The 23,657-nt window shown below is 41.3% G+C and overlaps 1 protein-coding gene across 2 annotated transcripts in view; it reads left to right on the forward strand.

The window, feature by feature from the left end:
• The window catches only part of LOC140485591 (alpha-synuclein-like), an 82,805-nt gene that overhangs the window by 8,046 nt on the left and 51,102 nt on the right, over nucleotides 1-23,657 (forward strand). For both annotated transcript variants that reach the window (XM_072583871.1, XM_072583869.1), the window contains exon 4: nucleotides 8,247-8,392. In XM_072583871.1, coding sequence (XP_072439972.1) covers nucleotides 8,247-8,392 — 146 coding nt within the window. The remainder of the gene's footprint in view (nucleotides 1-8,246; nucleotides 8,393-23,657) is intronic.

A 23,657-nucleotide genomic window follows, 5' to 3' on the forward strand; every position in this document is an offset into this window, starting at 1 on the left:
TTATGATATAATTGCTAGTTTATTGTTAAGTTTGCTTATTACCTTACTATTAGAGTTAGATTGGATTTAATATGTTATCACTTGGCCAACAATAATTTCAGTAGCTTGAAAACAACTAAGAGACCAGAGCTTTCTGTTTGCTCCATGCATGTTTCTTCATGTAGACTCGAGGAATTGAGCCTCACTTAAAATGACTTGGATAGAGAGCCAAAATATCTGGACCAAGTAGGACAGAATAGATTGGAAATGTAGTACATGGCATAGCAATAAATGCAAACCACTATAGATGCTGGAAATCTGAAGTAGAGAATGCTGGAGAAATACAGAAGGTCTGTGGAGAGACAAACAGTGTTAATATTTCAAGTCCAGTATAACACCTCTTCAGAATGACTCTATCTTCATGGATGTTGACAGACCTGCTGTGTTTTTTCAGTCTTCTCGGCGTTTGGTTGTTTATTGCCAGAGGCAGTTGCTCATAGAGGACAGTTTTTGCAACTCCTCCAACCACCTTGTATGGAGACTCCAGGTTCCTGTCAGTGCAGTATTCCTTTAATGCGTGCTAACGTACCTTCACTTCGCAGCTAACATGGAGGCCATTTTCTTGACCCAACCACTTATTTCTCCAAATAACGAATTCAGAAGTTAGTGATCAAGTGATCACTCGCGTGATTTTCTTACAAATGTCAATGGGTGTGATGTACAGACCTAGGGACACAAATATGAGGAAAGTAAGTAGCTGCATCAGAAAGAAGAGGAAATTTATTTCGCTCATTGTGATAGGTGCTTCGTTTCTGTGTTCCTTGTTGTGGTTCAGTAAATGAAGTAAATATCTAATTGCAATCTTTGTGTTGTTACCTACCATTTAGTTTAAAATTTCTCAAGTGTCTTCCAAGCCCAGAAAATTGAAGTGATAGCCTTTGTCCACCTCAAATTCAGCCATACACAATAAAGTGTTGAAGCTGAATTCAATGACCTTTTTTCTTTATTCATTTGTGGGATGTGGGTGTTGCTGGCTGGCCAGCCTTTATTGCCCTTGAGAAGGTGGTGGTGAGCTGCCGCCTTGAAGTGCTGCAAACCACATGCTATTGACCCACAATGCCATTAGGGAGGGATTTCAAGGACTTTGACTCTGCAACAGTGAAGGAAGGATGTATTTCCAAGTCAGGATGGTGAGTAGCTTGGAGGGCAACATGAAGGTGGTGGTGCTCTCATATATTTGATGCCTTTGTCCTTCTAAATGGAAGTCATCATGGGTTTGTACAGGACTATCAGAGGAACTTTGATGAATTTCAGTGAAAGACTGCTTATGGAGGAATAATGAACTGTGATCAGGAGCATTACGTTTAATGAAACATCAGTCATATACTTCTAGAACAGTAGGAAATCCCACAGAAGAAAGACAAGTAATTCTTTCACAGAATTGAGGGAGAAAGTTAGTGTTACACTCATAATGAATTGACCAGATTGAGGGGGGAATCTAATTTGTACCAGCACGCTATATTTATCAGTTGTATTACTGAATAGGTTAAGAACAGAAAATGACTTCAGCTCCCCCACCAACACCCCTGTGTGCTGCTTGAGATGTCACAGAAGGCTTGCCAGTGTCTGTCAAATTCTGACAGTATTACTACGCACAAGAGTGTGTGCTGGAGCATAAAAGACACAGAACGTGGCATGTTCAATGCTTCCTACAGAAGTGTTGCAAATTAATTGCATTCTGCTTCTGAGAGAGATCAGGAGGAGTGTTGTCAAGGAGATGCTGAGTGAATTTAACCACAACTTGCAGTGAACCGCTTTATCCCCCTCTCTTCCAGATAATGAGACTGGAGTTCAAAATCCAAAGTTGAACCTCTGAGGGGAATTCCATTATTTGTCATGTGGCATTGTTGCTTCAAACTTAACATTGCTATTTCGGTTTCTGGCTTGGTTTGTTAAATATATACACAAGCAGTTAAGGTCAGGAGTGAGAATTCTTTTCAAAAGCAGAGAAAGGGATAGAGGTGATTGTATGAGCCTACTGCTTTCCCTGATAAATGCACATTCTAATCACCTGTCAAAATGTACATGGAGAAAGCTCTATGTGAGTTATCATCTCATTGTAGATTATTCTCGCAGCAGTCTCATGTCTGATGTAAATTAACTGCTTGCTGCAAAAAGGATTGAGATAATTATACGTTTGTATTGTACTTTCCTTTATTTCAGTGTCTAGGTTGTGGGTTGGAACCAAAATTTAGGACTGTTGATTAACTGTCAATTTCCAGAATACTTTGGTAGATATTATCATTAGGATAAATACTGTCTGTATATAGATGTAAGCATTTCAGATAATGATAATGAATTAGCGCAATTTCTATTTGAAATGGTGATGTTTTTAGCTTGAGGTCAGGCTGAAAGTGCTTTCTGTGAAAGATCTCCTGAGATTGAACAATCAGTTATGGCATTTTGTACAAAGGTTATTAAGAAAGTGGATTTCTATTTGATGTGAGTATCACTCACCGTCATTGAGTTTGACCAAGCTTAGGGTACAACCTAACCAAGTACTTCACTATTCTCGGTACAGGATCAGGTCCCTCCTTCAATGTCATTGGTCACAGTTTCCAGTTACAAGCTAAACCATTGGGTGGGCCAGTGTTATGACAGCTAATGCATTAACAGTATCTGAAATGAGGCTGAAATTTCGGCCATCCAATTTTGGTGACAAAAGTCCATTTGGATTAAAAGTTTCTTTTCAAATCACATTTAATTATTCACTGAAATTTGCATGGACATGGACTTGGCCCCATGATTTGGCTATTCTGTCTGCATAACAGAAGGTAGGTTTTCAAATCATTGTTGTGAAACACGATCCATTGGGTGGCATGGTGGCTCAGTGGTTATCACTGCTACCTCACAGCAGCAGGGGCCCAGGTTCGATTCCCACCTTGGGTGATTGTCTGTGTGGAGTTTGCACATTCTCCCCATGTCTGCATGCATTTTTTCTGGGTGCTCCGGTTTCCTTCCACAATCCAAAGATGTGCAGTCCAAAGGTGAATTGGCCATGCTAAATTGCCCATAGTGTTAGGTACATTGGTCAAGGGTAAATGTAGGGGGGTGGGTTACTCTTCGGAGGGTCGGTGTGGACTTGTTGGGCCGAAGGGCCTATTTCCACACTGTAGGGAATCTAATTATATGTTTAGCTGAATAGAATTCTCAGTTCTGTTGCTTGCTCAGTACAAGTTGAAGATGTTCAGTTTCAAACTGCAAAGTTCCATGTTAGGAATTCACTTTGGTTTATGGTCACCAAGAGATGAGACAAGCTTTCTGTCCAGCTCAGTGTTGCAGAGAAAAGTAGGGGCTGATTCTTGGGGCCAAAATGATGAGTTATGAGGATAGGCTGGAGTAATCAACCAGAAGGGATTAAAGAGGCACCTTGCGTAAGTGCCTCTATGATTTAGGCATGTTTCATATGGATGGCAGGGAAAGAGGAAATAGTTAAAACTGGTGAAGGAGAAATGTTTGAGATGGCTATCCAAAAGTTTCGGACACCAAGTAGACAACATTTGGAATTGTCTTTGTGTAAAGGTAAAAATTTAGGCTTCTTTGAGAAACTGAGATAACCACATTGTCAGTGTTTTATTCTAGATGATGAATGAACCAATTACAGAGACAGTATCTTGGAACAATACTTATTGGGATCTAATGCAGTGTCCTAGCACATTTCCCTTATCCTCTCGCCTTCAATGATCACATCAACATTGAGTAAATTTATCACTCAATGATAAAGTGATGCAATACAGGAGGCAATACTTCCAAGAGCCCAAACAGCAAAGATGAACTGAAAAAGCGGTCCAATTAATATCTCCTGATTTTTCCTCAGAATTGCATAGTTCATTCTCTTCAAATATTTATGCAATTCCCTTTTACATTATCTTATTAAAAATTGTTTCTGTCACCATCTCAAACAGTGGATTCTACAGCATTATAACTCATTCAGACCATTTTTATTTCTCCTTTGTTCTTTTGCTAATCACCTTAAATCTATATTTTCTGATTAGTGATCCTTCTGCCACTGGAACCTGTTTTTTTTCTTCCTTTTTTATTCTATTAAAGCCATCAGAATTATCATGGTTTAAACACCTCAATAAACCCTCTTTATTTTTTCTATTTAACAAGAATAACCATAGTTTCTTTCATGTCTCTATTTCACGGAAGTCTTCCTTCCCTAATACCTTCTATAAAATTTCCTCAGGCTTCACTGTCCTTCTATCAGTAAGATACTCAGAACTGCACATGATACTCCAGCTGAGACTTAACTGGTGTTTTATAAAAGCTTAGCTTAATTCCCTTGCTCTAGTCCTCTTATACTATATTTGCAATACCACGATCCTATTTAATTTTGTTTATTAATTCACAGAATATGGGCATCGTTGCCTAGAGCAGCATTTATTGCCTTTCCCAAGTTGCCCTCGAGAGGGTGGTGGTGAGCTACCACCTTGAACTACTGTAGTCTGTTTTGTGTATGTAGTCCCACAATGTCATTAGGGAGGGAGGTCCAGGATTTGGACCCAGCAACACTGAACAAACTGTAACCCTCATGATGTTGTCAATGGAGTGATGGTAGTGCCATTGAATGTTAGATTCTCTCATTGGAGATGATCATTGCTGGCATTTTTGTATTGTAAATTTTACAACTTTTTTCTGTCTTTTTAAATTATCTTTAGACAGAGTATCTCAAAGTTGTCTTCCTTCTCTCTCCAATTACATATAATATGAGACACAAGCATGAAGTATTCTACTTTACAAAAACTGGAGTACATTTAAGAATCTTTGAACATCCCCAAAGTAAACGCTAGACATTGAATTAGTTTTGGGTGCAGTCACTGCTGTTACATTGGAAAATAAACAATTTTCTTGTGGAGATGAAATGTTAAACATTTGCTATTTGTGTTTTGCTCTGGATTCATTGGACTTTAATGACTGTGTGGCACAGAGATTTAGAATCTGGTTATTTTTAACTTCAGTTCATCAAAATTGCTCATGTAAGTGATTTATTACTTATTAGGTGCATATCTAAAATTATAATTTCCAGACAAATCAAATAAACTAGCAGTATGTTCATTTCAATACATGTGGGTGTATATTTCAAAAACAAAATCAAATTGTAGAATGATGAGTTTACATATCTGCATTGCAAATAGAGAAGAAACTCCTTCAGCAATTAATAATTAAAAAGCCTGATGATGGTGAACCAGTGGCTAACATAACATGTGGTTTAATTCTTCTACATACTTAGTGTGGGGGAGTAACATAAGTCACCGTAGTCCTACTAAGTCCTGTCTCTTATTCGAGAGATACAACTGTTGGTCGTTTAATCTGACAGTCATCACACCTCAGGTGAGGGTCAAAGTTGGGAATGAGGGACCATCATGATAACCTCAGCCAGTACAGGAATTGATCCCATACTGTTGGTGTTACTCAGCATTTCAAACCAGCTGTCCAGCCAACAGAGCTAATTCAGCCACTAGCATGGGGGAAGAGAGGTAAAGAAACACAGAACTGTTATTGTATGTTGATGGTGAGAAACATGTTGGCAGGAGGTAGGGAGCAGATGCTCCTTTTTGTTTGGGAAGGAGACATGTTGCAGTTGAGCAAATCATTGAAGTTCAAATTCCTTTATACACCTTACTGACATTTAATAAAGCCTGTAAACTTTATTCAATGCTACTATTTACTCTAGGGCACTGGTTTCATTCAATGAATCTTAATTGGTTTTACACTTGCTGCATTATTGCAAAGACCGCTTCATTCATTAGCAAGCCCACTATGGTTCCACAGATCAAAGCAAGTGAGAGGTTTGGTCTCTACACAAGGCAATGGGGAAAGGAAACACTCTGTGAGGTGGTCAAAGAAAGGGTTGCGGACCATCCAATTGATCTGTGACAATGTTGGTCTACTCACCATGAGACTTGATGGAATAATTAGGAAAGAACTAACAGTTATTTGGTAGCACAGAACATTGCTAGAAAAAAATATATGTTTAGTCGAATCTTTTTCTCTTGTACTCAGCAGGCCAATTCACAAAAAATACCAATGTAAAGAGAAAATTCATACTGAATGTGAGGAGAGTGCTGAGTGTTTGGCAAGTGGACTCCATCAGTTCTCTTCTCTGAGTGTATTATATATTCATTTTCACTTGTCCTGGTGAGTGTGAAATGAAAAGCTTTTGACAAAATGCTTTTTCATCCAGCAATACTTAAGAAAGAAGTGTTTCCTGTAGCATTTGAGTTGGTAGTCTGCTCTAGATTTTAAAATATTATTTGCTCATGGGATCTGGGCATTGTTGGATACATCAACACTTGCTGATCCCTGATTGCTGTTTGAGAAGGAGGTGGTGAGCTGCCTTCTTGAACCCCTGCGGTCCTCTGAGTAGGGATGTTCAGAGTTGTTAGGCAGGGAGTCCCAGGATTTTGATCCAGTAATAGAATGGGAATGGTAATGTAGCTACACATCAGGATGGTGTGTGACTCAGAAGGGAGTTTTCAGATGGCTGTGTTCTCATGTCTGCTGCCCTGTTCCTTCTAGGTAGTAGAGGTCACTGGTTTGGAAGAGTTATGAAGGAAGTTGGGTGTGCTGGCTTTTGTAGGTGGATCATACACAGTCACTGAATATTGCTTGTGAGTCGAGTGAATTTTGAATCTGTTGGTTGGGAAACCAATCAAGTGGGGATACCTTGTCCTGGGTGATGGACAAACTCTGGGGAGTAAGCAAGTGAGTTACCCGCTACAGAGTTCCTAATCCCTGGCCTGCTGTTGTATTTATGTAGGTGGTCCTGGTCAGTGGTAACCCAAGAATGTTGATAGTGGGAGAATGCCATTGAATGTCAAGTAGCAATGGTCAGATTCTCTCTTGCTGGAGGTGGTCATTACATGGCACTTGTGTGGCACAATATTATTTGCCACTTACCAACCTAAACCTGGATATTGTCCAGATCTTGCTCTATTTGGGTATGGACTGCATAAATATCTGAGGAGTTGTAACTTGTGCCATCATCAATGAACATACCCACTTTTGACTAGAATTTTCCCCTAATTCCCATTTATCCCAGTTTTGCCAGGGCTCCTCGATGTCACAGTCTGTCAAATGCTTCCTCAATGTGATGGAGAGTCACACCTCCCTCCTCTATGGACTGTTGTAGTGAAACAAAAAAGTCACTCTACACATTGCATCTTTTCTAACATTACAATAAAGCAAATATTCCATTTTTGATTAGTTACTACTAAAGCACAAGAAGCTATTGATCAAAGATAAATAGTTCTATCACTGGTATTCAATATGTTTTTCAACCAAAGTGTAGTAATTGCTGACAATTGTGCAAGTCACACTTGTGTGAGCAATCTGTAAACCAATTTCAAAGGTTGGTAGAGATCAATAAAGCTCTCTGTTCTATGAAACTGAATTGTCAGCCCCAGAAAACTGGCAGCCATTATGTCCGCTTGCCTATTCTTTTTAGAAATAAATCTGGCCGTTGCCTTGGTGACATGCTGTACAATCCTGCACTAAAATGTTGAGACTCCTGCCCATCTGTTCAGATAGCTGCAAGTGGCAGCAAAGGAATGTGTTTCAGACTGGTGTTGGCTTAGCCTGAATTCCTGCCCCTATCTTGGTGTTACAGAGAAAAGCTGCATGTGTTTGTGTAGGTTTCATTGGCAGCTTACTGCATCCTCCAAGCACTTCACAGTCAATGAAGTACTCTCAAGGCAGCAGCTTACATACCCACAGTCTGGTCTTAAATTAAATAACTAAAATATCTTGCCATTGGTTAAGGTATAAATGTTGACCAGGATGACTGAATGCCCTTAGTGGGCAGAGATACTATGAAAACCCACAGTTAAATGGGATGGAGTGGGTGGTTGTGCCTTCAACTGCTCTGTGCACTAAGTCCTTAAAATCTTCATCCTTCTCTCTCACATTCCACTTAACACAGTCTGATCAAGCTTCTAGTCACCTGTCCTAATGTCACATTGTCACATTTTGTGAAGCACCTTGGGGCATGACTATGTTGAAGGCATTATATAAGTCTAAGCTTTCGTTGGTTAGAGTATTGTTTAAAGTATTCTAATCTGGAAATTGCAACTCCATCTTAAGAAAATGGACCAAGCCACTGTCCAGCCACTGTTTTGCCATTCATGTACAGATTGGAAAGGATGACTTGTCTTGTGTTGTGACTTTTCAATGAGTCTGAATGTTCCCATTGCTTCTCTTGTTAGTGGCTGAGAAGACCAAAGAGCAGGCGTCTCTGGTTGGTGGTGCCATGGTGACTGGAATGTCTACAGTTGCTCAGAAGACCGTGGAAGGAGCTGGAAACATTGCAGCTGCTACAGGTCTGGTGAAAAAGGATCAATTGGTGAAACAGGTTAGCTTTTTAAAACTAATCCCCATCCCTTCCCGACCCATCTCTACCTGGGTTTGTCTGCAAAATCAATGACTTACCCAGCTCCCTCATATCTGTTTTATTACGGTCTGATACAGTTTCACAATATCTTTTTTATTTGCATTGTAATGACAGTGAGTGACGTCAATACTATCTGAATGTAATCTTCTGTCTCCGAAGAGACCCAAATGGCTGAAGGCTTTGAAGGAATGGAATGATTATATTAAAATCTATTTTGTCAGCATGTTAGCGAGAGGATGCTGAGAATCACTGAGAGTATTAAGCTGAACATGGAGGAATAGACTGGTTATTTGAAACTTGTGAAATGCATTGAACCACATAACTGCTTATTAGCCAGCAAGCAGTATTGGAAGAGCAGTTGCATTTTAGTTGTGCTCTTCAGGTCAATTTACCTTGAGAAAATGTGAAAACAAATTCTCTGAGAGAAAAGCTCCCTTGATTAGGAGTGTGTAGTGAATATGTCATATGAAGCTATGAAAATAGAATCATTTTAGAACTAGTGAAAGCTTTTCATGGTGAGACCATGGAGATAAGCAACAGAATGGAATTCAGAGATTCCTTCAGTTGATATCTGCACATCTGGATGTTAACCGTCTTGGGTGCAGGTTGGAACAAGTCTGGTGAAAGGTATCTTTAAGAAATGCATTCAAAGTCTTTGGTTTTTTTACTAGAGGGATAGAATGCAACGGCAAGTAAGGTATGTTAAATGGATTACTGATTACACTCCAGTATTGTGTTCAGTTCTGGATGTCTTACTTTAAGAAGGATGTTGAAGTTTTAAACAACATGCAGAAGTGGTCCAATAAAGAAGCATTTTTTTTATTGATTCAAGGGATATAGGCTTCGCTGGTTGGATCAACATTCATTACCTGTCTCTATTTGCTTTGGGGATGATGGTGATAAATGGCTTCTTGAACCATTGAATTCCATGCAGTGTGGGTATATACCCACAGTGCTGTTAGGGAGTGAATTCCAGAAATTTATCTAGTACCAGTGAAGGAACAGTAATGTAGTTTTCAAGTCAGTATAGTGAGTGGCTTGGAGGTCAACCTGCAGGAGGTGGTGTTCCCATATCTCTGCTGCTGTTGTCCTTCTGAATGGAAGTCAAGGATTTGGAAGCTGCTGTCTCAGAAACTGAATTTCTGCGGTGCACCTTGTAGGTTGCACATACTGCTGCTACTGAGCTTTGTTGGTAAAGGGAGTGAATGCTTGTGGATGTGATGCCAGTCAAGTGGATTTTTTTGTGCTTTGTCAAGTGCTATGAGGGCTGCACTTACCTGGGCAAATGGGGAGTATTCTGTCACACTCCTGACTTGTGTCGTCTCGATGGTAGACAAGCTTTAGGGAGTCAGGAGGTGATTTACGTGCCATAAAATTCCCAATCTCTGACCTGCTGTTGTAACCACAGTATTTAGACTCATACAAAGCTTCTCCATGATCACTTTAGAACCAACTAAGTGCTTTTGAAATGTTGTTGAAAAGTGTGGTGCTGGAATAGCTCAGCAGGCCAGGCAGCATCCGAGGAGCAGGAGAATCGACGTTTCGGGCATAAGCCCTTCTTCAGGATTCCTGAAGAAGGGCTTATGCCTGAAACGTCGATTCTCCTGCTCCTCAGATGCTACCTGGCCTGCTGAGCTTTTCCAGCACCACACTTTTCAACTCTGGTCTCTAGCATCTGCAGCCCTCACTTTCCCTTTTGAAATGTAACCACTGTTATAGGAAATATGACATCTAATTGACACATAGCAAACTCCTTCAAACAGGAATGTGTTAATGGCCAATAATGTGCTTTTGCGATGTCTAACAAGGATAAATATTCACCAGGATACTGGGCTTAATTGAATGGTGCCAGGAGTTAGGAGGGCTGTGTGGAAATGCTGGAAAAGTTGTGAAGGGATTTGATGGACATAAGTAATTTGGATATTGTAACTAAGGAAAAACTGTTGGCAGCAGGATAATTGACAAAACCAGAAGCAACATGAGAGAAAGTTGTCATGACCCGGAAAGATTTCTCTGAAAGGCTTTTGGAGCACAACATTCAGTTCTGGTCTCCCTGCTACTGGATGTTATGAAACTTGAGAGGATGCAGAAAAGATTTGCAAGGATGTTGTCAGGGTTGGAAGGTATGAACTGTAGAAGGAGGCAGAATAGGGGCTATTTACCTTGGACCATCCAAAACTGAGGGGTGACGTTGTGGAGGTTTATAAAATCATGAGAGACATGGATATGGTGAATAGTCAGATCTTTTTCCCAAGGAAGGGAGTCCAGAACTGGAGGACATAGGCTTAGGGTGAGAGGAGAAAGATCTAAAAGGGACCTAAGGGACAACCTTTTCACACAAAGGGTGTTGCATGTATGTAATGAGCTGCCAGAGGAAGTGATGGAGGCTGGTCCAATTCCAACTTTTAAAAGACAGCTGAATGGTACATGAATAGGAAAGGTTCAGAGGGATTTGAGCCAAATAATGGCAAATGGGACTGGATTAATTTTGAATATCTGGCTGGCATGGACAAGTTGGACTGAAGGGTCTGTAACTGTGCTGTAGGTCTCCATGACACTTTGGAAGCAAACTCGATAGTAACTTTCATGAGGAACTTGAATAAGTTTCTTTGAGAGAGGATGTTTACAGGCCTCCATGGGAAAAAAAACAGGAAGATTGGATTCACTGGGTAGTTCTATCAAAGAGTGAGCACAAACACAATGGACCAAATGGCTGCCTCCTATGGTGCTTCACCATATGATTCATATTTGATGATGTGTCCTGTTCCTTCTCAGAGGAGAGTTCTTTTCTAAGGTGTACAGAAATGCCTTCCTATCCATCACTTTGTAAATGCATATTTCCATTAGCTAATCACTGATGGTTTACAAGAAGTGAAAATATAATGGTTTGCACATCTCTCCAACTGACTCAATTCTGATGATTTGTGGCAGAGCAGCACTTTGTACTTGCAAAAAGAAAGGCTATGTTTGGGGGTAAACAAACAGGCATTCAAACTCCATAAATTACCCTTTGTAAAACCATAGTTGAATCCTGAAAGAGTGCACATTCATCAAGCCCAGGTTTACTATTAGAGTTAGCACACATAACAAATTGGAAATAAGACAAGCAGTCAAATGATAAATGTGTCACATTTCTGTAATTGATGGGTGGATGAATCAGAGCACAGCAACTATTCACCACTGATCAAACTGTAATTTTAGGTTCATACTGAGATGTGTTTAAAAACAAAAGGACATCTCTTTTCATCTCGGTAAAAGTAAAGTTACCATAGTACTGCTATCTCCTTAGAGAGGGAGAGAGACGACTGGTGGTGACTTTAACCTGAGGGTCACCCTGCCTTAGGTGATACAGGGAGGTTGAAAAGTTATGATTTTCCTGGTAAACTGCAGCAATTGAATCCATGCTGTTAGCTGGTTTGCGATGCAGAGTGATGCTGTCCAATCAACTGAGCGAACCAAACCCCATTTCACCATGATAATGTTATTGTAGAAAAAGGTGTACAGAAGGGAGGCCATTCAACACTGTGCGGCTAGGTGTCCAATTGTATAAAGTTTTGTGATCCCATTTTCCTGCTGTTGCATGCTTCGCTTCACATTTTATTCAAATCTCCCTTTGCAGTAGAAAGGAAGAAGTGTTTTCAAATCCTCCTCAGCTTCTCAGCAAATAAAATACTTTTCAGTGTCATCGATGTTGGAACATGGGTAAATGCAACAGTCTGCTCACTTAGAGCAAAGTCTCAGAGATAGCAGTGTCATAAATGAGCCAATAATCTGTTTCAGTGATAGCTCATTGAGGGGTAATTGTTGGTCACACCACTAGGAGAACTGCCATCCTATAAAGACAAGAAGTGTTTAATAAATTCAGCAGGTCTGGCAGCATCTGTGGAGAGAGAAACAGAATTAACTTTGAGTCCAATTTCTGTACAAATCCTGTCAGACCTGCAATGATTCTGCAGCATTTTCTGTTCTTACGTCAATCTCCAGCATCCTCAGCATTTTACATGTTGTAGAAACTTTTACATCCACCTGCAAGAGGAAACAGGGCCTCCATTTAATGTCTCATTGGAAAGGCAGTACAGCTAACAGTCCTGAGCTGATGTGCCTCGCAGTGTTTTGAGTCTCTAGAGTGGGGACTCCACCTTCTGATTCTGAGGCAGAAGTGCTACCACTGACTGAAGGCTGATGTTATAAGAGATCATTTAAGCATTTGGTGCTTGAACTAACACCACAGAGGCTGGTATCCCGTTATCAAGTCACCTTTTATATACACATGGAGTGTCCTTGACACAATCCAGCTTCCTCAGAGCCAGCTCTGAGTGAACAGGATCTCTGACATTCCTGTTCTTTTTTTTAACAAAGGAGACAACAATGAGATAAGGGAGGAGTTGACTAAAATAGACTGGGAAAAAAGACTATATGGTGTAGGATTAGATTAGATTATCTACAGTGTGGAAACAGGCCCCCCCGGTCCAACAAATCCACACCGACCCCCCCCCCTCCCCCCCAAAAGAGCAACCCACCCAGACCCACTCCTCTCCGACCAATGCACCCAACCCAACAGGCAACCCAGCATGGCCAATCCACCTGGCCTGCACATCCCTGGACCGCGGGAGGAAACCGGAGAACTCGGAGGAAACCCACACATGCACGGGGAGAATGCGCAAACTCCATACAGACAGCTGCCCACGGCTGGAACCGAACCCAGAACCCCAGTGCTGCGAGGCAGCAGCGCCAACCATTGAGCCACCGTGCCGCCCACATTCCTGTTCTTACCTGTCACCCAGGACTCCCTGATTTGGGACTGTTAATCTGGTCCAATCAGGGAACTCACATTCTGACTTTGTTACAATCACTGCAGTGCTAATATTGAAACCTGATGTTGATTGGAAACAGGCCCCCGGCAATTAGTGTTCACAACATTCAGTATTTTAACCTAACGTTTACAAACATTACTTGAAAGAGAAACTGAGACCTGGGGGCCTGTGATGGAACAGGTGAATGCTCAACCTCCTTAATTATTTGATGGACTAAGAATTAAGGCAATGTGTTGAGGGTCAGCTATTGTGTTTCCTACAAGATGGCAAATTACTGAGACTCTGTCATTGGAGTTTAGAAGAAAGAGAGGTGATCTCATTGAAACATGCAGGATTCTTAAGGGGCTTGGCAGGGTAAATGCTGGGAGGATGTTTCCCCTTGAGAAAGTCTCTGACCAGAGGCTGTAGTCTCAGAATAAAGGAGTGCTACTTTAAGACTGAGATGAGGAGGAATTTCTTCAATCAGGGTTGTAAGTCTTTGGAACTCCTTGCCACAGAGTTAGTGGGCAAAGAGTCCTTGTGTATATTTAAGACTGAAACAGAGAGGGGCAGAATAGGAATCAAGGCTGATAGAGAATACACAGGAAAGTGAATGTGAGGAGTGTTGGATCAACCACAATCCTTTTTGAATGGCAAAGCAGGCTTGAAGGATTGAAAGGCCTTCTATTTCTATTCCTATTATTTATGATCTTACAAGGTGGCAGCTCATCCCACTGCTGTGCTGGTTTCCTACAAAACCTGAGAATAGTTGTGGGAATGTTTTGAATCATCTACATTTTCTTTAGTGAAGATTTTCATTGAGTTAAATCTGTGAACTGATATCACGTATCAGGAGGATAAGCCACAATTGCAGGTCACTAATACGATTAGGCTGTCAACCTTTTTCACAGTTACTGCCCAGCCATGTGATGCTCTGACACAAACTGCTGCCTTTGTTTTGCAAAAGTATGTTTTATTCATAAAATATCCTTACATTTATAACAAAACATTTCAAATCCAACATGGCAGAAACACAATATAAAACAACTTTTCTCAATTCTCTTGGGTGGCTCAATGCAGTTGCAAAATTGTAATGTTAGCTAAGTACAGCAAGAACTATGCAAACTCCATTACTGTCATAGAGCCCAAGAGGTTCTATAAGTGCCCAACCCCTTGACACAATAGGTCTGAAAGGCCTTAGACAGTGGTCTTTCTCAATTTGTGATGATGGTCAGTTACCTCAGTTGGCTGGACAGCTGCTTTTGTGATGTAGTGATGCCAACAGTGCAGGTTAAATTCAAGCATTATTGTGTCCCTCAGCATGTAGTTTTGGACCTGGGCACAAGCCAGTTTGCAAAACACTGTTGAAGATAACTCCTTGTACTGGAAGGCCAGCAGCTTTTGGGCAGACGGAGTGTTTTTCACTGAATCCACAAACATACATTGAAGCTACAATTTGAATGCTATCTGGGATGGGCATTTCAGTATGGGCAGTAGAACCTTCCCCTTGAATAGTCCCAACCCACTGCCAACTTTGGCTTTAAGAGCTGTCTCTATTATAGTGGACTGTGGACAGATGTGTCATTGCCCCAGGAAGTATAGAATCCCTACAGTGTGGAAAGGGGCCATTCAGCCCATCGAGTATGCACTACCCCTCTGAACAGCATGCCACCCTATCCCCGTAATGGGGCATTCAGCATGGCCAATCCACTAACGTGCACATCTTTGGACTGTGGAAGAAGATTGGAACACCTGGTGAAACACACTCAAGACACTGGGAGAAAGCTCCTCACAGGCAGTCACCCGGGGTTGGACTGGAACCCAGGTCCCTGGCACTGTAAGGCAGTAGTGCTAACCACCGTGCCACACACTGAGGGGTGAAGAGGAGATGAAAGTGACAATTGTGCTGGGCAGTGCCTGAGCCACCTGTTGCTTGGATGTGTGATGTGACCAGGGGTTCACAGTGCTAACTGGGAATGAAACACGAGTGTAATAGCTAACTGATGATGGCATTGTCCCCGAGTGTCACACTTACCCTTGCTGCAGATGGCACTAGCTGTGCCTTGGGTGGCATGCTGAGCCAGTCCTAGCTGGTAGATTTATAGAAGTGTGCACATATGGTCTGGTGCTTGTTATTGTCCTTGGCAAATCTTCACAACCTTAAGTAGCATTTTCAAAGCACTTTCAAACCAATTTTTAAAAAAAAATTGGATCAAAATGAATTAATACGAAGGCTTTCAGTGTTATGGGAGAAGTCGCTAATAAAATAAAATGTTGTTTTCAAGAAAAATTGCTGTTAAGCATTGCACAAAGACTGAAAGGTTGATCCACCTGAGGATCTTTACTCACAGGAACAGGGTGGAAAGAGCAATATCTGTGCAAATCCAGCAGAATTCTGCTGTCTTCATTTTCAAAAGAATTGGCATTACGTTTGGGCTCAGGCTATGTTTAAAATGTGGACATAAGACATTTGGCTTGCAAAATGCACCAGATTGGATGCCAGTTTCCCACAGAGTTGCTCAATCTGTTCCCCCAATTCTGAAATTTCCTTCGGGAATTCTTTCTAGCCAGTTTTTTTTTGCACTTTTAGTTTGTGATTTGGCAGTTAAAATGGTTTTTATGAAGTCTGTGCTCAATGTTTCCAATATTACCAATATTTATCCTTTGTCCAACAGGAATAAGACAGCCTATCTCGACATTATTGCACTGTTGTTTGTGAGAGCACTTCATATTCAAATTGGCTGCCACGTTTTCCACATTATAGCAGTAACTATGCTTCAAATTTATATCATTGGCTGTAAAGAGTTTTGGGACATCCAGAATTGGGGGAAGGTGCCATATAAATGGAGTTATTTCATTTTTCACCCTTTCACATCACCTGAGCTCATGAAACAACTGGAGCATGTCTTTGACTGAACCCCGAATCTGCCAGATTCCCATGGCTGAGTTCTGCAGAGGACACTGGAGGATTGATTGGTTGAGCCACTGGGTGAGTTGTGTGGCTATTATTTATGTTTGTTTTTTTTTTGGTGGGCGATAGAACATAAATAGCAGTTATCTCTGGGTGAATCCTTCTGTTAGAAGGTACCTCTGGCAATGAACTTAAATCTTCCTTTAAAGAAAGAGGAGTTATGCATGTACATGCACAGCTTTAGTCATTCCTCTGATTAACTGCAGAGAGAAGAATAGAGACCTAGATTAATTACATTGGTTTCATTCACTTGAAAGGTTTGGAAACCACGAAAATATGCAAGACCATTTGCAAACTCAATATCCATTTTCAGACAATATTCTTAAAATGATATGACACCAAAGATCTGAACAATTGGACAGCTGTGTGTGCCCAAAGCTGATTATCACCAAATTAATATTAATTAATATCAGGCTGATTTTTAAAGTCTAAAATAAAAATCCGAATAGGTTTAACACTTCAAATTTCTTACATGATATGCACTTCATTGATTTTCACTTCTTGCCTTGATAATTGGTTTGATAAAAAGAATATTTGTTGAAGTCTGAGCATGTTGGCTTTATAAAGAACAAAGAAAATTTACAGCCCAGGAGCATGCTCTCCAAGCCTGAGCCGATCCAAATGTACTATCTAAACCTGTTGGTCAATTCCTAAGCATTTGTATCCTTCTGCTCCCCATCTCCTCATGTATCTGTCCAGACGCATCTTAAATGGATCTACCATTCCTGCCTCTACCACCTCTGCTGGCAACACGTTCCAAACACCCACCACCCTCTGTGTGAAGTACTTGCTGCATGCGTCCCCCTTAAACTTTCCACCTCTCGCCTTGAAAGCATGGCCTCTCATTATTGAATCCTTCACCCTGGGAAAAAGCTTGTCTCTATCCACCCTGTCTATACCCTTCATGATTTTGTAAACCTCAATCAGGTCCCCTGATTGCTGATTGTATAATTTAAGCAATATCAATAAAACAGAGGCTCTGATCATTATACCATTGCTGTTTTGGGATCTTGCTGTGCACAAATTTGGCTAAAGAGTTTCCTGCATCAGCATTTGCTGCTCTCACTGCCACGGCCCAGGTTTGACTTCCAGTGAGGGCACAAGTGTTTATCTGTTCAACGGGGTGGTATGGTGGCTCAGTGGTTAACACTGCTGCCTCGTAGCACCAGGGATCTGGCTTTGATTTCACCCTTGGGTGACTGTCTGTCTATCTGTCTGTGTCCTCCCATAGTACAAAGACATGTAGGAGTTGGATTAACTATGCTAAATTGCCCATAGTGTCCAGGGGTATGTAGGGTATCCATGGGAAATTCAGGGATGCAGTAGAGGGAGTGGGTCAGGGTGACATGATGTTCAGAGGGTGGTTGTGGACAAAATGGGCTGAATGGCCTGCTTTCACCTAAGGAATTCTCTGGTTTCAAAAAATAGGTGATGATGCAGCAGCATAAGTACTCTGACTGTGTGATACAGCCAAATACATAATGCCACATTTTGGTTGTCAAAGGCACTATATAAATGCAAGTTTGTCATTTTCTTTATGTCCTTCCTTGTCACTAACAATCCACGCCCAATGAGCAGTGTTGACGCACATGGGTATTGAGGACAGATTTCAGAAATTGGAAAGTTTGGCTCAAATCATGGATACAAGTATTCCAGACAATCCCTAGGGAACTGCAAAGTCTGTATTTGGTTATTTCAGTGACTCCGAAAGGGCATCATCAGAGCTCAGCTAGTGAGGAGGCAAGAATCCGCTAACTCCTTCTTGGGAAGTGCAAGTTTTCCTTGTCCTACTATTCCAAGGGTTTGGGAATCTCACTGAGTCATCCAAAATTTGTACAAGGCTTAACCGAGTTGATGCAGGAAGAATGATTTCCCCCTAGCTGTGGAAAGGGGTGGTGCAGTGGGAGGGCATCTAGAACTAGGGGCACAGTTTCGGAACAAGGTGCAGACTATTTAGGACTGAGAAGGGAGAATTTTTTGAGTGTAATGAATTTTTGGAATTCTGTACTCCAGAGAGCTGTGGTAATTCAGTAGTTGAGAATGTTCAAGCTGAAAAGCAATGTGTCTCGAGATATTAACAGCATCAAAGGCTATGAGTACGTTTGGGTAAATGGCATTGAGGTAGGAGGTCAGCAAGCTCGAGGGGCTGAACTGCCTACTCCTGTTCTTTTTTCCTTCTGTTTCTATCAAAAGAACTGTTCCTGAAGGTACGACCTCTTGCCTTTCGCAGTAACTGCAGGTTACCTTAGTCAGTAATCTGTCAGTCGTCTGAAAGGTAGTGACAATAGGAGATGGAATCATATTGAAAACCAGTTCTCTGTTGTTACAGGTCATCTGCTTGAATAGCTGTTCAATGCTTATAATTTGTATATTGATTCACTGCACGTTTTCAAACTCTTTATCAAGCTCAAAAATCACCTCTTCGTTGTAGGAAAAAACTGTCAATCAGAAACAGGTCACTTTAATTGTTTTCTTTTAAGATACCTGATAATGTTGTTGATTTTCCCTAAAGTTCTTCATGGGTTGGAGAAACTCAGCAGGTCTGTCAGCATCTGTGGAAAGAAATAGATTTAAAGTTTCAAGTCATGTATGATTCTTCTTCAGAGCTAGAAAAACTGATGAAAAAAGGCCTCAATGTTTGAAGAGTCATTCCAGACTTGAAACATTAACTGTTATTTCTTGGATCATCTATTTATAGCATCAAGTAACGCAGCATTCTCCTTGTTTATTTGATTTTCAGTGACCATCGTATTTTGCTATTATTTCCTCATTTGTTGTTGGTCTACAGACTAATGCCTAATGCCTCTTCCCAATTGTATGTGCATGCATGAATTATGTATGATTGTTCTCCTAGCACAGAATGTCAAGTGTCAAAAACATCCTTGTACGAATGCCTGTAAAATTCTTCAGCAGCCTCCATCATCTTCAAGGGAAACCTCTCGAGCGCTGTACTCAGAATACACGGCAGGCAGTGGGCAAATTTCTCCCTGAATTTCGCAAAATCTCCAATGAACATTAAATCATAAAGACAACAAATGAGAGAAAGCTTGCACTTGTTCACGGGTGTGACAGAATCAATGTGGAGCTGCTCTTCCGGTCATAGATTCTGTCTCTCCCATGCAAGCTGGTCCAATTGAATGAGTGTGCCCCTCTATGTTTACTAATGATATCACCAAATCAAGAAGAGGAAGGGCGGGGGTTGGCCCCCTCCAGGTCTCTGAAGGTAACAGTGAGGAGGCAGGAAGAGAATCCATTGCAGGTAATACTGGTTATATTCATAAGACCATAAAACCAGAAGACATAGAAGCAGAAATTAGGCCATTCAACCCCTCGAGTCTGCTCTGCCATTCAATCATGGCTGATAAGTTTCTCAACCCCATTCACTGCTTTCTCCCTGTAACCCTTGATCTCCTTGACAATCAAGAACCTATCTATCTCCATCTTAAATGTACTCAATGACCTGGGCTCCACAGCCTTCTGTAGCAATAAATTCCATAGATTCACCCCCCCCGGCTGAAGAAGTTTCTCCTTATCTCCATTCTAAAAGATCTTCCTTTTACTCTAAGGTTTTGCCCTTGGGTCCTAGTCTCTCCTACCAATGGAAACGCCTTCCCAACATCCACTCTGTCCAGGCCATTCAGTAATCTGTAAGTTTCAATTAGATCACCCTCATCCTTCTAAACTCCCTCAAGCATAGACCCAGAGTCCTCAAACCCTCCTCATATGTTCAGCTTTTCATTTCTTCGGCAAAGTGAAACCGAGTGAGAGCAATCCCATTGAATGGAGCAACAACAAAGGTGAGCACAAGGAGTGTCATGTGTTACAACATGGGTGAGGGATGATGGTCACGGATATGTTATGATTGTATTTGGGGTAGTTTAGTGGCAGCTAAATCAGTACAGGAATAGAGGGTTATGAGGAAAGGGTAGGAAATTGGGTATGAGGAATATTGGATCAGCCACGATCCTATTGATTGGTAGATCATGCTCGGGCAGCCACACTGCCCACTCCTCTTTCTGTTTTTTATGATCAGCAGTGAAAACCTGATGGGAGGGCTTGAAGCATGAAGCTGTCAGCAAGATGGACACACTTCCTACCGTTGTGAACTCAAATGTTGTGGAATTTCTATCCCCATCCTCTTTAACTTACTGGAATGTGATAATTGAAACAGTCTTGACAGCTTAAGGTCAGTAACATTGAGTTTCTCCAGTGGTTCTGCTGATCGAACAGGAATCAGAATGGGTCAAAGCCCAATCCCTTAGTTGATAGAGTTAACCGATCTCAGCCCTGGGGATTTGGAGCTGGCAAGAAACCAGCACAGAGTCCCAATGGATCCACTTGAGAGACAGGGTGATTATTTTTTTCTTTTATTATAATGTTAAACATTGTCATTTCAAAAGTACATGACGACTAAGTCATATCCCTGATGCCTTTTATGACTGTATTAATTCTTAACCCAATGAATTTTGGTCTTGTTGTTTTATGCAATTAAATATACCTTTCTCCACTCCTTAAATTCTATAGTGGCCTCCATCGTCTTTGTGGGAAATGTCTCCAGTGCCGTGCTCAGAATACATGGCAGTCTACACAAATGCCAGCTTCCACAAAGTCTCAGGCAAGATTGCTGTTGAATTACATACAGCAGCTCTGATGTGTGCAGCTGTGAGAATACCACTGAGAGATGGGTGACCAACCAAATGGAAACATGACCTCCTCTCAATTTAAACATTGGTGTGGACACACCTGGAACACACAGAGCCACAGGGCCTTTTATATTCATCCAATGAATGGCCCTTCAGTTTAATTTACTCTTGGCCCAAATAGTCAGGGTTGCGAGAATGTAACTTTTCATTGGAAATATGGCATTTCGAACAAGGCAGTGGTCCCCCAATATTAAGTATACTGAGTTGTTTGTGCTGAGCATGTGCAGAAAACCTGGAGTGGGAGCCCACCATCCACAGAGTGCTACCAACTGAGTCAAGGACATTATTGACAGTCATACTGATCAGATCTTCTGCCAGTAGTGAATGTTGATTCCATTTGATTGGTCTCCCATCTCTCAGTGGTATCCTCACAGCTGCACACATCAGAGCTGTAATTCAATGGCAGTCTTGTCTTGGACTTTGTGGAAGTTGGCATTTGTGTTAGGACTGAGAGAAACTTGTTCAGTGAGTTGCTCTTATTGCAAAATCCACATTTCAGCTTGCTTTCACAAGTCATCTTACGATATCCTTTTTCTTTCTCTTTTCTGACTGTCAGCTGTGATTGCATTCTCTGATTCCAAGAGTTATTTTTTGAGAGCTCTGCTGCTTTGCTGACTCTCAGTTGACATGTTACTGTTTCTTGAAGGAGGGTTTTTTATCCCTCATGCACGAGTTTATAATCCTATGTATGTTGCAATTTCTGAACCAAGATTTCTCCAATACCCAGGAGCTGGAGGAAATTGCCATTTTGTGAATGAAACCAGAGAAACTTGGTGAGATGACAACAGCTTGCTTTTATGTTGCACCTTTTAATGTAGAGCAGTAATACAAGAATGTCACTGGTGTGTTATCGGATAAAATTTGGTCCCAAGCCGCATAAACTAATACTAACACGGGTGACGAAAATCTTGCTAAAGATAGGTGTGGGGTTATGCCAGTTCACTGCTGTATAAGTAAATGTTGCTCCTCTTGTGGTTTCATTAACTGGCTCTTGCTTTTTTTTTCGGTTTTACTCTGCTATTTCTCTTGGTAAAGCTGAGCTGCTTATTAGAGCTTGACTTGATGTTACAACTCAGTTGTTCTGATTTCATCCGTGTTATTATTGGTAGCAAAACCAGTGCAAAATGTCATGAAAACAGATCTAGCAGGCAACAAAAACAAACCCTTGCTCCTCCAAACCATGGCCAGCAGCACCAAGGTGTATGTACAGAGAATCATACAGTACAGAAGAGGTCCTTTAGCCCATCAAGTCTGTACTGCCAAAGCGATACTAAATCTACAGTCGTCCCACTTTCCAGCACTAGCTTGTAGCCTTAACTGTTATGACATTTCAAGTGCTCATCCAAGTACCTTTTTAAAAGGTGGGAAGATCCCATTTCTTGCCTCATGTGGTATCTTCCCTTGCTGCTCACATGGTTAGTGAGCTGAAAGTCTCTCTGTAGAGTAGCATGTATGCAGTAAAATGGAGTCTCATCACAAGGTAGCTTTGCTACCACCATCCTCTTTTTAGTGGAGGACCTGCTGAATCTAGTGTAATAGAGGAAAGCCACCCTTTTGGAGTGAACCTAAAGTAGCTTATTGCATATTATAATTAGTTACAAGTTGCATTGATATGATGGACATTATTGCATAGCACGTGAGAGGGATCTCTAATGATATACCTTTGAAATCCTTAGCCATTCCATCCACAAATCCATTTGAGTTCATTCTAATAGATGATGCTAACAGAGCCCCTCTGCACAAACAGCACAGTGCTAACACACAGGAGGATCATACTCAGTGCTGATTCAATAACCATGTTTGAGTTTGGAATCAAGACTGGATGATTGGGATGAAATTCTTGTGCTTGGTATCTGCTCAATGAAGTGAATTTGACCAACTACCGTCTTAGCACCCAATGGATATGAATCATCAGTATTCTGCCACAACTGAAAGGATCCAGTGATGAATTGCCAGTTCTTATGAATGGAGTCCCTTTCTGCATTTTATTAATTCATTCATGGGATGTGGGTGTCGCTGACTGGGCCCCACATCACTGCAAGTCTGGAGTCACATGTAGGCCAGTCTAGGTAGGGGCTGGCAGGTAAGAATGTTAGTGAACCAGACAGGTTTTTGACAATTAACAGTGCTTTGACTTACACTTTGTTCCATATTTTTTAATCCAATTCAACTTTCACTATTTATCAGGCAGGGATTTAAAGCAGAATATTAGCATGGGTATCTGGATTGTTAACTCTGTTTCTCTCTCCTCAGATGCTGCTAGACCTGCTGAGTTTCTCCAGCACTCTGTGTGTTTCTGGATTACTGGGTCAGTATGTGATCCCTCTGCTATCACCACCCCCATGCTTGGAGTATATTTAGGGTTGCAACTTTGGGCTCATTAATGAACATTCCAACAGTATATGTAAAGTTGATTTACTGAAATAAAATTGTGCTCTTTAACTGGTCCATTGTTACAGGTATCATCAATGCAAGGGTTAGCCAAATTCTCTAGCAGCATTTCTTTTAGAACCTTAGGCCTAGATTTTCAACTTCTTAGGAAGTGGAGTGAGTTGGGATCATTCCCAGCTCCTAGGGTTAAGGTTTCAGGAAAGATGGAATTTTCATTCCTGGGATGAGGGCGGGTGTTAACAGGAGTTCACCAGAGGCAGTCTGGTGTAGGGCTTAGCTGTTTAAAATGTCTTCCTCAGTGGTATTAGAGTTCATCCCAATTACAGTGAAACAGGCCTTCACCCCACACCCCATCACCCCTCACTTAT

This window comes from Chiloscyllium punctatum, chromosome 14 (genome assembly GCF_047496795.1).
Source record: "Chiloscyllium punctatum isolate Juve2018m chromosome 14, sChiPun1.3, whole genome shotgun sequence".
Classification (NCBI taxonomy): Eukaryota; Metazoa; Chordata; class Chondrichthyes; order Orectolobiformes; family Hemiscylliidae; genus Chiloscyllium; species Chiloscyllium punctatum.